Source organism: Dermochelys coriacea, chromosome 3 (assembly GCF_009764565.3).
Source record: "Dermochelys coriacea isolate rDerCor1 chromosome 3, rDerCor1.pri.v4, whole genome shotgun sequence".
Taxonomy (NCBI): Eukaryota; Metazoa; Chordata; order Testudines; family Dermochelyidae; genus Dermochelys; species Dermochelys coriacea.
The window spans coordinates 82,809,872-82,823,037 of record NC_050070.1 but is presented as its reverse complement, the minus strand read 5'-3'; the positions used below and the strand labels follow the sequence as shown (position 1 = coordinate 82,823,037).

Here is a 13,166-nt window from a genome sequence, read left to right as displayed (position 1 = left end):
CTTTGCACACTGTAGGCAACTGGCTTGCTTTCAACCTTTACTTAAGGAGGTAAATCAAACAATTTCTCAGTACAAACTAAAAAGTAGCCTCCGTCTAACAGCACAGCAGTCAGGCTCATGCTCCAGCAAGAAATCTAGCCGGTTTTTTAAAAGTGCCTCTTTTGTGAGGCAAAAACGGGCTGAAGAGAAATTCGAATTAGAGAGTCGCTGCAAAATGAAAGTGAAAATTAAAGAGGAAAAAAACCCACATAAATGAAAAGCTAGAACAGATCTATTTTTCCTTTCTCGAATTTTACTTTTTTCTCAGCAGTCTGAAGTAGTTCTCCATGATGAACTGCTTTTTGTAGTAAAAGCATATGTTTAAAATTTAACTTTTCCCAACCATCTTTTTAAAAAAAATTCTGTTGTTTTAGAGAGTCATGATGAAAGTATTGGAGCACTCCAGCATGTGTTTTATTGGCCTATTTGCGCTCACCCTTGTTCCTCACAAAGCACTGAAGGCATGTATTAATAGACCAATAAAACATGCTCTGTCATGTCCAACAAGCAGGAAGACATCTGTTAAAGCTTTTATAAGTCAAATGAAAATGTTTTGTAGGATAAATGTGTTGCTACTATTAAAGATCCATAATTTTATTGACTTATTTTTATCCTTCTGTGTAGAATAGAAGTTGTTGAACCATCCGATTTAAAACTCAAATGCTGAGATTGAATCAAAAATAAAATATGCTTGATTTATATATTCATTTTTATTTTAATAAGGATTAGACCAAAGTTTGAGTTGTAAATGGATTAGACGGCCTCATATTGTGCAAGGTTAAGTGGCAAAGCAAGTGCTGCTGTGTATCAAAATAAAAAACCTTAGTTATAAAATGTATTCTGAATGTCTACATTTTTCATCCAGAAGGTGTGACTTTGAGTCCTGCCAGTTCTTGCTATGCATTTTGGAGCACTCCAATAAGGTGTGTGTTTTGTAACATTTGTATGCAGTGCTGAAAATGCTTACAAATGAATCATGACATGTATTTATATAAATACCATCTAGTTCTTCTCTGGGAGACACAGAAACCAGTTTGAGCTACTTTAAGGTGGTTTGGTGAGCAGGGTCGAGGGGGAGGATTTTAAGTGCTACTTTGTATTAAGTACATAAAATTAATTTAATATTTGCTACCATAAGTGTGATAGGTATAAGTGGTAAAAATCTCGGTGTAAAACGTCACGATTCTCTAGAAACTCTTTCTATTTTCCATTGCCTAGAAAGAGTATTTTTACAGTTTAAGCACTGTCTGAGAATTTAATGGCTTTATCTCCCAGCAAGCCAATTTCTTTCTAAAATCAAAACAGTAAATATTTGTATAAAATGAAAACATCTTTACTGATCTTGAGGTTGATGAAATGGGCATCAGTTTTATTTAGGGGTTGCCACTTGCAGTTACAATATTTCAAAATAAACTTTTAAAGCATCAGTTGTTAGGTTGTATAATGTGAAAAGTGGCAATGTTGTTTCTTTGTACTTTAAACTGTCAAGTCATTAAGGTACAAAGATAATATGAATATTGTACACAAGATGGGTCTAATAATAAAAACAAACCAATTGCTAGACTTTAGTGTGTATAGTTTCAATTGAATTTAATGCTTAGAAAAGTGCTGGATTGACAGGCTTGGAGACCAATGTCTTCCAGTGCTGGCTTCCCGAGGGTCCCTTAACTATATCTTGGAGGGTCTGCCTCCATGGATGAGAGGTTAATTCAGCCACTGTTCATTCAGTTTTTGGCTCCTCTGACACAGCCAGCAGTGGTGCCAGTTGTGATGGTTTCTTTTGTGATTTAGACGCACCACATCTCCTATGAATGAGTACAACTAAAACCATCGCCTTATTTTATATATACCACTAAATAGTCATCAGATACTAAATGTCCAATCATGAACTAAAATGATGTAAAGGTGGAAGGATCCAAATTCTGTTATCAATCCTTTGAGCCATCCAATGACCCTTTCATCTTACTGATACAGAAGCTTCAAAAAATAAAGGGAGAAATCCCATCCATTTCACCTGCACAGATGTAACTTCAGTTTTCATGTAGTTTGCAGTCTACAGCTAATTAAAGTTTTTCTCTTTGATGTGTTCAAATGATTTAGAGATGTTCTCCCACCAGCACAGCTACTGTTGCTCATTTAGGTGGTTTTGTTATGTCAAGAACTTTCTCCCGTCGGCATAGCACAGTTACACGACCTATCTTACAGCAGTACAGCTGTATTGGAACTTGCTAGTGTAAACATGGCCAAACTGACACATGACAAGATTTATCAGGAGATAATGTTGTTGAACTGAATTAGGTAGGTCTTTTGTTTGGGAAACAATGGTTTTTGACTAGTCCAGTTGTTGCAATGCAATTTACAAAAATTTCACTGAGAGGAGATGACTGCCTTCATGGCATTTGGTTTAAGTATTTTTACCATAGAGCGCAACTGAAAGCAGGTTGTCAAGACTTTCTCTGACTGGACTGTATTATAGATTGGCTCCCAAATTATGTACACAGGGGATTCTCAATATCCATGTAAGAGAGTGCAATACATTGTCTTTGAGCATATTTTTTCAGCATAGAAAATTTAGATATGTATTTTGGATGTTTGAAAAATTTTAAGTATATACAAAAGCTGTGTAGTAATTTGTTGGTTTTTAAAAATATTAAGTAAACAGCAAAGTAGTGAACATTTTTTTCAAAGTGCCTGTAGCAGAAGCAATGTAATATTGGTAAACTTTTAAATGTTAATATTTTTCCCAGATCCTTCTAACAACTTTTTCACAATTCCACATTTAAGGACAAAAAGTGAAAATTTATACATTTTAATAAAAAATCAGCATCTTTAAAAGATCAGTATCCGAAATCACTTTTTATTAGGGACAAATTTGGTGTTGTCACTGTAAATATATAATAAATCCACTGGTTTCATTGGAGTTGCACTGGATTTACAGAAAGAGCAGAAATTAGCTCATCTTGTGAAATCATGCCCTCATTAATAGCCCAAATAAAGTATTTCTTTTAGATAACATTGTAGAAATTCAGAATAAGTTTCCACCTTTCTCAAATATTTTCAAGACTTTAAATGAAGGTCACAAAAATACTTAGTATTTCTACATTTTTGTCTAAAAGATGGCACTTTTGGAAAACGTTGTAGAATTACTTGCAATGCGTAAGGTTAGCAGGGTCTCTTCAGTAGCTGCAGTTCGTAGTGATGTCACAATCTGTATTTGGTGTGTGAATGTTTCAGAGGCTTGGTACAGCTAGCATTTTAAGGACTTTGTAACTTCATAAATGATTGTTTTTGTTAAACTTCCTAGTTTACTTCTCTTTTCATGCTGGTTAAAATAAATAATTGCAAAATCACTGCTAGTTGGTTGTCCTAATCCTCATCCAATAAGCTTTAATAAGCACACATTTTTATCTTAGCTGGTTGGTCCTTAGTTTAAAAAAAAAAAAAATTGAGTCACAGCTTCCCAGAGCTTCATCTCCAGATTATTTTAAATTAACCTATGTCTGAGTGAGAAAATGATTGAGCATTTATTTTTGGTACCAGTTCTTATTTATCATTTTTGTCATTCTACCAATCATGGAAACTTGCATATATTCTGAGCTGAACTAAGGCATTATGAAGCAAATATCTTAGTAAAATCTTACTAAAGTTTAATCTTGACTTTGTAAATTACCATCACACACATAGTAGCAAACATGTCATTTTCTGTTCTTTCCCCTTCCTGTAAAAGGCAGGGGTGTATCTGAAGGCAATGGAATTTTGATACAATGTTTGGTTATTTGGCATTACAGAATTCTGCTAATTTTCCCATCAATCTTGTATTATTTTCTATCCAGTAATACAGCACTCCTTGGCAGTATTCATAAGCGGGACGATTGGAGCTGAATAGAGGGATTTTATTTCATTTGTTACAAAATTCATGACAGATAATACCCAGTAGAAAATTATGAGGTCACAGAGATTTAGTTCTTATTCATTTCCAAGCAATTTAGTTGACGCAACTGTAGGGGAGGGGGGTCGTCTTAGATGTTTCTTTTCTCACTTTGTAAAATTTTACCTTTTGGCTCAGTCAGTGCTGTAAATTTCAGTGTATTGAGAAATTAAATATGATGCTTAATATTTAAATTTTGAAACCATTTCTCTGCGTACATACATTTATAACCTATATTTCCTTTACCTTTTTAAAGGGGACCTGCAAAAGGGTCACAAAAACTGGACTTTGAGATCTTTTTTACTTCTTTACAATTAATAAAGAAGGCTTGACATTTATATATGTGTATATATAAAAATTAGAATGTCAGGTTCTGTCTAGCCTTGAAGACACTGATTAGTGAAGTGATGACATCACAAGAGCCAAGAGAATTAAACTGAAAATTGACTTCGGAAAAGTGTTTTAGTCAGATTGTTAAAACTGATTATATTTTCTTTTGGTTTTGTTAAAATATAAATTCAATTAACATTTTGGATAAAAAGAGACTGTTAAAGGTTTCAGAGTAGCAGCCGTGTTAGTCTGTATTCACAAAAAGAAAAGGAGCACTTGTGGCACCTTAGAGACTACCAAATTTATTAGAGCATAAGTGAGCTGTAGCTCACGAAAGCTTATGCTCTAATAAATTTGTTAGTCTCTAAGGTGCCACAAGTACTCCTTTTCTTTTTGTTAAAGGTTTAGCATCCTTGATCCTACAGTTAAGGCATTGTAACTCACAATGAACGTCTGTGAGATCTACCAGAGTCCTTCAGGGAAATTAAAACTTGACATTCCTGATATTTCTAATGTAAAAAAAAATCAAGACTTGCTTCTTTTATAATAGAGAAGCAAAAAAGACACATCCCCAAAACATCCTTCACAGGCCTTTGGTCTCTTTTTTTTTTCTTCATTAAAATCCCATATATATTAGAATGTACATGAAGAGGCTGTAGTGTAGCATTTGATGTAATCATATAGTGTCTTGACATGTTACTTAGAAATGTCACTCAATGTTTAAATGGTGAGTTCTTTTCTTTCTTGTTTTCTGGTGAGAGGTACCAGTGAGTGGTGTATTGCAGAGGACACTTTTTAACTAGTAAGTCAGTAAGAATGTAATTGGCTGCCAATGTTCATATTGTAGTGACATGTCAGTGAAAGTGTAGTGAAAATTCAGAGGCAAACCTATTATGAAGATAATTGAAGCTCTACCCGCTTTAGTTTTGGCAGGGGGAGCAGCAACTCTACAATTCAGCCATTAAAACGTGCTGTAATGTTTTCACTTTTCCCATCACGTCGTGCAGGAATACTCTTTAGGCGAATGGCTGTTTTGCATGACACATTAAAGTCCACAGCCTTGGAATTTACAGTACGTGGTAGTTTCCTAGGTGGCGTAGCTGTGTTTTTAATTTCCTATGTCATAGTTTCAGCTTTTTCATTTTAGCCTTCATTTCATTTTCAGCAAAACTGTCTTACACATGATATTGGAATATCAACTTGGAAAGAACAGATTTTCCTATCCCATAGTGCCTTGTTGGCAAAGAGCTGCCAGGCTGCAATGGAATTAGCAAAGCATGATTCTGAGATCCAGGATATGGCATTTCAGTATGGAAAGAACATGTCTATGAGTCATAAGGTATACCTTTTCTCTCTGTTAAGTCTTCTACTGAAAGGGTAGATGAGAACCTCTCTAATATTCTTCTTTTGAGCCTCTTTTGGGTCTGAGTTTAGTGGATACTTTAAATGAATTCACTTGTAATTATCCAATTTGGCAATATGTATAAAGAGCCATATGCTTGTCACAGAAAACTACTGTTTATAAAATATTCAGTATATCAGAAATGTATTCATATTGCATCAAGTAACTCCCATAGGTCCTGGGAAATGGAAAATATTCTTATACCACTCACAATTGCAAAGAACAGAGTCCTTCCCATGAATGACTGGGTCACTCTCCCACTCCCTCACCTTAGTAAGCACCCGCCAACTTCATACCCCTTCCCAACTGTGGCAAACTGTCCCTCCCCACTTTTTTTGCAGCCTCTGCTAAATAACCCCCATCACTTCCCCAAAATGGAGCCAGGAGGGTGGAGCCAAAGTACAGCTATCAAAGCAGAGGAGGATAGTTTAGGAATAGAGCAAGGGACATGGAATTGGAGATGGGTCTCTGGCTGATGGTTGAATGTGTGTATGGGGGGCTGGGCTCCTGGAGGAGCAGGATCACAAGTGGCTGCATAGTTATCAGAAGCCTAAGGCCACCATTGTCTGACATATGGTAAAAGTATAGTAATTTAAATGTTAAGAGTTTTTGATATATGAAGTTTCTGGTTTGTTAATCCAGCAGTGCTACTTTCCTGAAGTCATGTGAATTTAGTCTGCACTGGAGTTATTCACATCATTCTGGGTTTCTAATCTTTAAATTAGTTTCTATTTACCTAGAGATAATCATTCAATCCCTAAAAACTAAGTTGTACCAATCTTTTTTTTATTTAACAAAAATGTTTTCACCCTCTCTTGCAGCTACACTCGGACCTCCAGCCATTTATTAAAGGAAAATCTAGTGACTCTGTGGCTTTTAGTTTAAATTCTGCTCCTGTAGTCCTGCATCAGGAGTTCCTTGGAAGGGAGGCCTGGATTAAGCAGATTAGAGAGGTAAATTATAAATTAAGTTTAAAGTGAATTTGTAGTGTTACAATAATTTTTAGAGTGGTCATTCATCTCCCTCTTCTTCCAGCTTCTGGAAAACTCTAGGCTCAGTGTTATGGGGCCATCTATGAAGAAATACAGAAGCAAAGAGTACTCAAAGACAGAGGATATAGAGGTTAACCCCATTCCCTAGCTATTCAGTGTCTCTTTGACTGCCTTCCTGGAAACATGGAGATTAGCTTTTAGCTCCAAATTCCTCTTTCCCTCTAAAAGAAAAGGAGTACTTGTGTCAGAGTAGTAGCCGTGTTAGTCTGTATTCGCAAGTACTCCTTTTCTTTTTGCAAATACAGACTAACACGGCTGCTACTCTGAAATCTTTCCCTCTAGTAATTCCATAATAAGATTAATAGATAAGAACAAGATGATTGTGTAATGCAAACTTGTGTGTTTGTCCAATATCTAGGACTGTAGGGTTCTGGTCCATAACTAGGGCTCCTAGGCTAAATAAATAATAATGACACAAGGAGAAGGACAAGAACAGGTAAGACCCACCCAAAAAAAGGCAAGACTTAGCACCATCTAGTGAACCTACATCAATTGCATGGGTTGCCCATGTCTAAATAGTCTTGGAAAGCACCCTCCCAGGGTTCCTACCCTAGTTGTGCAAGCTGCCCACCTTGTCAGGAAGATTTTTGGTGGTAATGAGGTAATGTGGAGTAAAGATTTATTAGTATTAGTTTTGGATGCCCTGCCGGTGAATTTCAGCATGTGGTTCTGGTGGTACAGATATTCCCTTCCCATAACATTGTAGCTGTACCTGACAAGAAGAGCTCTACCTCTGTATGTTGTCTGTCTTCGACATGTTGGCCATTTTGGTGCCTGTAGGTGGAGTGATGACTAGAATCAAATTAAAATGGCTAAACTAATTAGCCTTCAAAGGTAATTTAGAAAATGAAAGAGAAATAACGCTGTAAACTAAAGAGCCAGAAATTCACATTGGAGGTGGGAGCTCTTTTGCTGCCTTTTCTGCTGTTCAGATTGAAAGTAAAATGCGGGGGGAGAGGCCAGGAGTGGGGCTTATGAGTAGTTCTACATTTATGATTGATAGGCTCAGAACTATCTTCATGTGCTGCGGGCAAAGAAGCGGAGTCCCAGTAGTGAGCCTTGTTAGATACATTTTCATAGGCGAATATAACCTTACTCTCATACAGGAAAAAATATATTCTTTCTAACCAAACTGAGGCCTTGTAATTTTAAAGTTAGAGAATGGTAATTCAGCATGTGACTAAGAGACTTGCAATTCTGCAGCCTTGACACAAGACTCCTGTATGTGTTGAATGAAAATAGATTTGGATGAATATGTTTCAAAAGCTTTCCTAAACTGCGCTGTGATAATACCATTACCCTCTCACGGCAATTTCCCATCTGTAGAATCCAGAATAGGTTGCAGAATTCCAGTTCTGTCTGTCCACTAATTAATTCTTTTTAAACTAAAAAGGGACATTATGCAAGCACTGAAGCAATTCTAACTAAAGGAAAATAGGGTGGTAAAAGGTTTTTGTTTTTTGTTTTTTTCCCCCAGGGCAAGCAAATAGTATTTCAATTAGCTATCATTACATCAAAATACAAAATGGGAAATCTACCATGCATCCTCTTAGATAATGTGTTAGAATGTATTTGCTCGTCAATGCAACTTAAGTTGATGATAGTTTTGCAGCTTCCACAAAAAAGATCTCATTATGAATAAAGGTTAGCAGTGCAAATCCAAATACTGTTTTATACATGTTTGATTAATAGAATCATAGAAGTGTAGGGCTGGAAGGGACCTTGAGAGTTCGTCCAGTTCCCATCAAGTAAACCTAGACCATCCCTGAAAGGTCAGTCCTGTTCTTAAAAACCTCCAGTGATGAGGATTCCACAACCTCTCTTGAAAGCCTATTCCAGAGTTTAACTACCTTCCTAGTATGAAAGTTGTTCCTAATATCTAACCTAAATCTCCCTTGCTACTAGTGCTGCCCGGGAGGGTGTGTGGGGGGGCAAGTGGAGCAATTTGCCCCCGGGCCCTGTAGAGTACTATAGTATTGCAACTTTTTTTTATGGAAGGGGCCCCTGAAATTGCTTTGCTCCAGGCCCCCTGAATCCTCCGGGTGGCACTGCTTGCTACAGATTAAATCCATTACTACTTGTCCTCTTTCAGTGGACATGGAGAACAATTGACTACTATCCCTCTTTATAAAAACCCTTAATGTATTTGAAGACTATCAGGTCCTCCCTCAGTCTTCTTTTCTCAAGACTAAACCAGCACTGTTTTTTTTAACCTTTCCTCAATTCAAGCATCCTCTGCTGCCTCACACTACTGTGTGAAGGTATTAATGGCAGAACCGCCCCCGAATTCCCTCAGTTGCTACCCATGACGGTTGCTGGAGCTACTGTTGTTACTTTTGCAAGTCCTTGGTTTCATCTTGTACATAGTACCCTTGGTTAGTTTTGAGAGTTTTAGCATATTTCAGAATTAGATTAATAGTTGATAATTGTGCTGGTGCCTGTACCGGAGTCATACCTCGGTCTCTGGGCTACAAGTCCTATTGCTCTTGCAGCAAATCAGTGCCTGCCAACAACTCTCACTCCATCTGTCTTAAGTGCTGTGGGAAGCTCATGTCAGTGACAAATGTCACATTTGTAAGAGATTTAAGCCCTGCTCTAAGAAGGACAGGGCAGTCAGAATTAAGGATTTACTCTTGGAGTCAGTGCCAGCTACCATTAGAGCCTTCAGAGTGGGTTAGCAGTGCTTCTCCTGATTTGGCTGTACTGAGGGAAGAGATTGTTGTTGCCAGTACCAAAGAAAAGGCACCATAAATCTTTTAAGGATTCGGCACAAGATACTTCAAAATCTTTGGAGCAGTAGTCTAGCTCATGCAAGGACATGTAAGTGTCCTCAAATAAGAGGCACTTTCCAGTGCAGGCCTCAAGTCATGGAAGATCATTGTTTCCAGAGCTCAAGTCAGGCCTATTGAGACTGATTCCTACAGTTTCTGCCTCAATGTTTGCTCAGATATCTATACCGCAGGATCAAGAGTCTTTGCCAGTGCCGTCCACATCCGAAGCTTATGCAGCCGCTAGAGAGTTATTGAACCTGTCAGTACCCATTTCCCTGGCTATTCAGGATTTTCACCTGGCACCCATGCCAAAGGTATTGATGTCTACTCTTCTTGCTCCAGCTTTACACATTGTACAGTACTGTCAGACCTGATAGTTAACATACCTCTTGGATCGGTACTGACTGGGGGAACCACCCATGATCTTGCCAGTGCCTCTATCCTTGGGCTCTGAACCCATCTTCCCAATACCGATGGGGTCAGCTCCTCCCAGTCAGAAGAAGCGGACTCCTTATTGGACTCTGAGATCAGTTCTGATACGTCACAACCTGGGCACATTCATCAGCTCCCATGGAGTGCCTACTTACCGTGGTACCAGCCTCAGTTGCAGCATGGCCCATATCACAAGAATGCATGGCCCAGACATAGTTGGGGTCCAGTGCCCTATCCCTGGCCTTTCTGGAACCCTTGGGGTTTACCTTCTCAATCAAGGGCATCCCAACACCATTCACATTCTGCTCTTTCAGCTGTGCGTTGTGAGCACCTACACCAGAGTCAACCCACCCTTGGTACTGGATCTGGGACCATGCATATGGATGTTCACTCTCAGGAGCTGCCGCTGGAGGAATTGGAGGAGGCTCAGTCTCACCAGCCCTTGGCCTCCTCAACTTCATCCCCTGATGAGGCAATGGTAGCAGAATATTTCTCCTCCTGCTTATGATTACCAAGGCCATCAGGAGTTGTTGAAGAGGATATTTGTGGTTCTGGATATCCAACCAGAAAAGTTCCAGGAAAAGTTGTGCAGGCTTGTAGGTATTTTAGCCTCAGTGGAACCTTCTAGGGTAATGCCCCCGGATTAATGGGGAGCCTGTCAAGGTGCCATTACAGACCCAATCTTCCCTGCCCCCTACCACTAAAAGAGCAGAGAGGAAATACTATGTCCCCTTGCACGGCTTTGAACATTTCTGTAATCATCCCACTCTGGGCTCCTTGGTAGTCTCTTCAGCTAATGAAAGAGAGGAGAAACCGGGTCACCAAGCATCCACACCAAAAAGCAAGGAAGCAAAGAAACTTAACATTTGGAAGGAAGCTTTATTCAACAGGAGGGTTACTGCTTTGAATTGCAAACCAGCAGCCTCTGCTGGGTTGTTACAATTTTCCCCTGTGGAATAACATTTCAAAATTTAAGGACAGGTTTCCAAACAAGCTGAAACAGGAATTTTCAGTGATGGTGAATGAGGGAAAATTAGTTATCAGAATGGCTTTGCAAGCTGACACTGCCACTTGAGGCATGGTCTCCTCCATCACTATGCTACGTGTGTTCATGGCTGCAGTCATCTAGTCTCCACCCACAGACTGAACACACCATCCAACACCTCCCTTTTGAGAGTCCTTCATTCTTTTCCAGAAAGACTGAGAAGAGGCTGCATAGTCTCAAAGATTCCAAAGTATCCCCTAAGTCTCTGGGAATATATATGCCGGCAACAAAAAGAAAGCCCTTTTGCCCACAGTACTTCCAACGGTATTGAAGTTTCATGACTAATATACAGGACCTGTCCAGGAAGAAGGGCAGAGGTTACAGAAGACATCTGCCACCTTTCTCTTCCTCCACAGCTGCCAGTTCATCTAAGCAAGCTGAACCTTCAAATAAACAGTCTGATATATTGGTCAAGGACTAGAATACTAGTGCCATCTTTTCCCATCCCTGTAATTGCCAATTACCTATTCCACTTTCTAAGTGCTTGGTCCCATATCACCAAGGATCATTGGGTCTTACGCATGGTGGAATTAGGATACACCCCTGAATTTATTCCTATCCCCCCACCCGCTTTCCCTGTCTCTCTTCAGGGACCTCTAGCGTGAGGTCATTCTACTACAGGAGGCCCTGTCTCTCCTTCTCTTGGGCACCATAGAGAAAGTCCCTCTGTTACTCAGGGGAAAGGGGTTTTGTTCTTTCTACATCCTAACCCCAAAGCAAAAGGGGTCTTAGACCTATTTTAGAGCTAAGAGAGCTCAACGAGGTCCTAAAGAAAATAAAATGAGAAATAAATTCTGACAAGCAGAGGATGCTAAAGAAAATAAAGTGAGAAACAAACAGGTGTGTCCCAGGTAAGAAGGATTTTTGTATATAGAAAATGTGTATGTTAGGCAAAATACGGGTCTCTGCATGACCCAGTGACAAAATACACTGGAGCCCAACACTTTGAATCTTGCATCTGTTTTGTTTTTTATGAGTTGGAATAATTTAAAAATATACAAGAGGGACCCTCTCTGGACCAGTCCACACAAGAGATCCACTTCCTGGACACTACTGTGCTAATAAGCGATGGTCACATAAACACCACCCTATACTGGAAACCTACTGACCGCTATGCCTACCTACATGCCTCTAGCTTTCATCCAGACCACACCACAGGATCCATTGTCTACAGCCAAGCTCTACGATACAACCGCATTTACTCCAACCCCTCAGACAGAGACAAACACCTACAAGATCTCTATCAAGCATTCTTACAACTACAATAGCCACCTGCTGAAGTGAGGAAACAGATTGACAGAGCCAGAAGAGTACCCAGAAGTTACCTACTACAGGACAGGCCCAACAAAGAAAATAACAGAACGCCACTAGCCATCACCTTCAGCCCCCAACTAAAACCTCTCCAACGCATCATCAAGGATCTACAACCTATCCTGAAGGACGACCCATCACTCTCACAGATCTTGGGAGACAGGCCAGTCCTTGCTTACAGACAGTCCCTCAACCTGAAGCAAATACTCACCAGCAACCACACAACAAAAACACTAACCCAGGAACCTATCCTTGCAACAAAGCCCGTTGCCAGCTGTGTCCACTTATCTATTCAGGGGCACATCATAGGGCCTAATCACATCAGCCACCCTTTCAGAGGCTCGTTCACCTGCGCATCTACCAATGTGATATATGCCATCATGTGCCAGCAATGCCTCTCTGCCATGTACATTGGCCAAACTGGACAGTCTCTATGTAAAAGAATAAATGAACACAAATCAGACGTCAAGAATTATAACATTCAAAAACCAGTCAGAGAACACTTCAGTCTCTCTGGTCACTCGATTACAGACCTAAAAGTAGCAATTATTCAACAAAAAAACTTCAAAAACCAACTCCAATGAGAGACTGCTGAATTTGGAATTAATTTGCAACTGGACACCATTAACTTAGGCTTGAATAAAGACTGGGAGTGGATGTGTCATTACACAAAGTAAAACTATTTCCCCATGTTTATTTTCCTCCCCTACTGTTCCTCAGACGTTCTTGTCAACTGCTGGAAATGGCCCACCTTGATTATCACTACAGAAGGTTCCCCCCCCCCCGCTCTCCTGCTGGTAATAGCTCACCTTACCTGATCACTCTCGTTACAGTGTGTATGGTAACACCCATTGTT

At 39.5% G+C, this 13,166-nt stretch overlaps 1 protein-coding gene across 2 annotated transcripts in view; it reads left to right on the top strand.

Annotated features, from left to right (window-relative positions):
- Positions 1-13,166, top strand: part of PDSS2 (decaprenyl diphosphate synthase subunit 2) — a 191,473-nt gene that overhangs the window by 154,553 nt on the left and 23,754 nt on the right. The window contains exons 5-6 of one of the 2 annotated variants that reach the window (XM_038397186.2): positions 5,463-5,636; positions 6,521-6,652. In XM_038397186.2, the coding sequence (XP_038253114.1) occupies positions 5,463-5,636; positions 6,521-6,652 (306 nt within the window). The remainder of the gene's footprint in view (positions 1-5,462; positions 5,637-6,520; positions 6,653-13,166) is intronic. The other variant, XM_043510763.1, reaches the window with a different exon arrangement.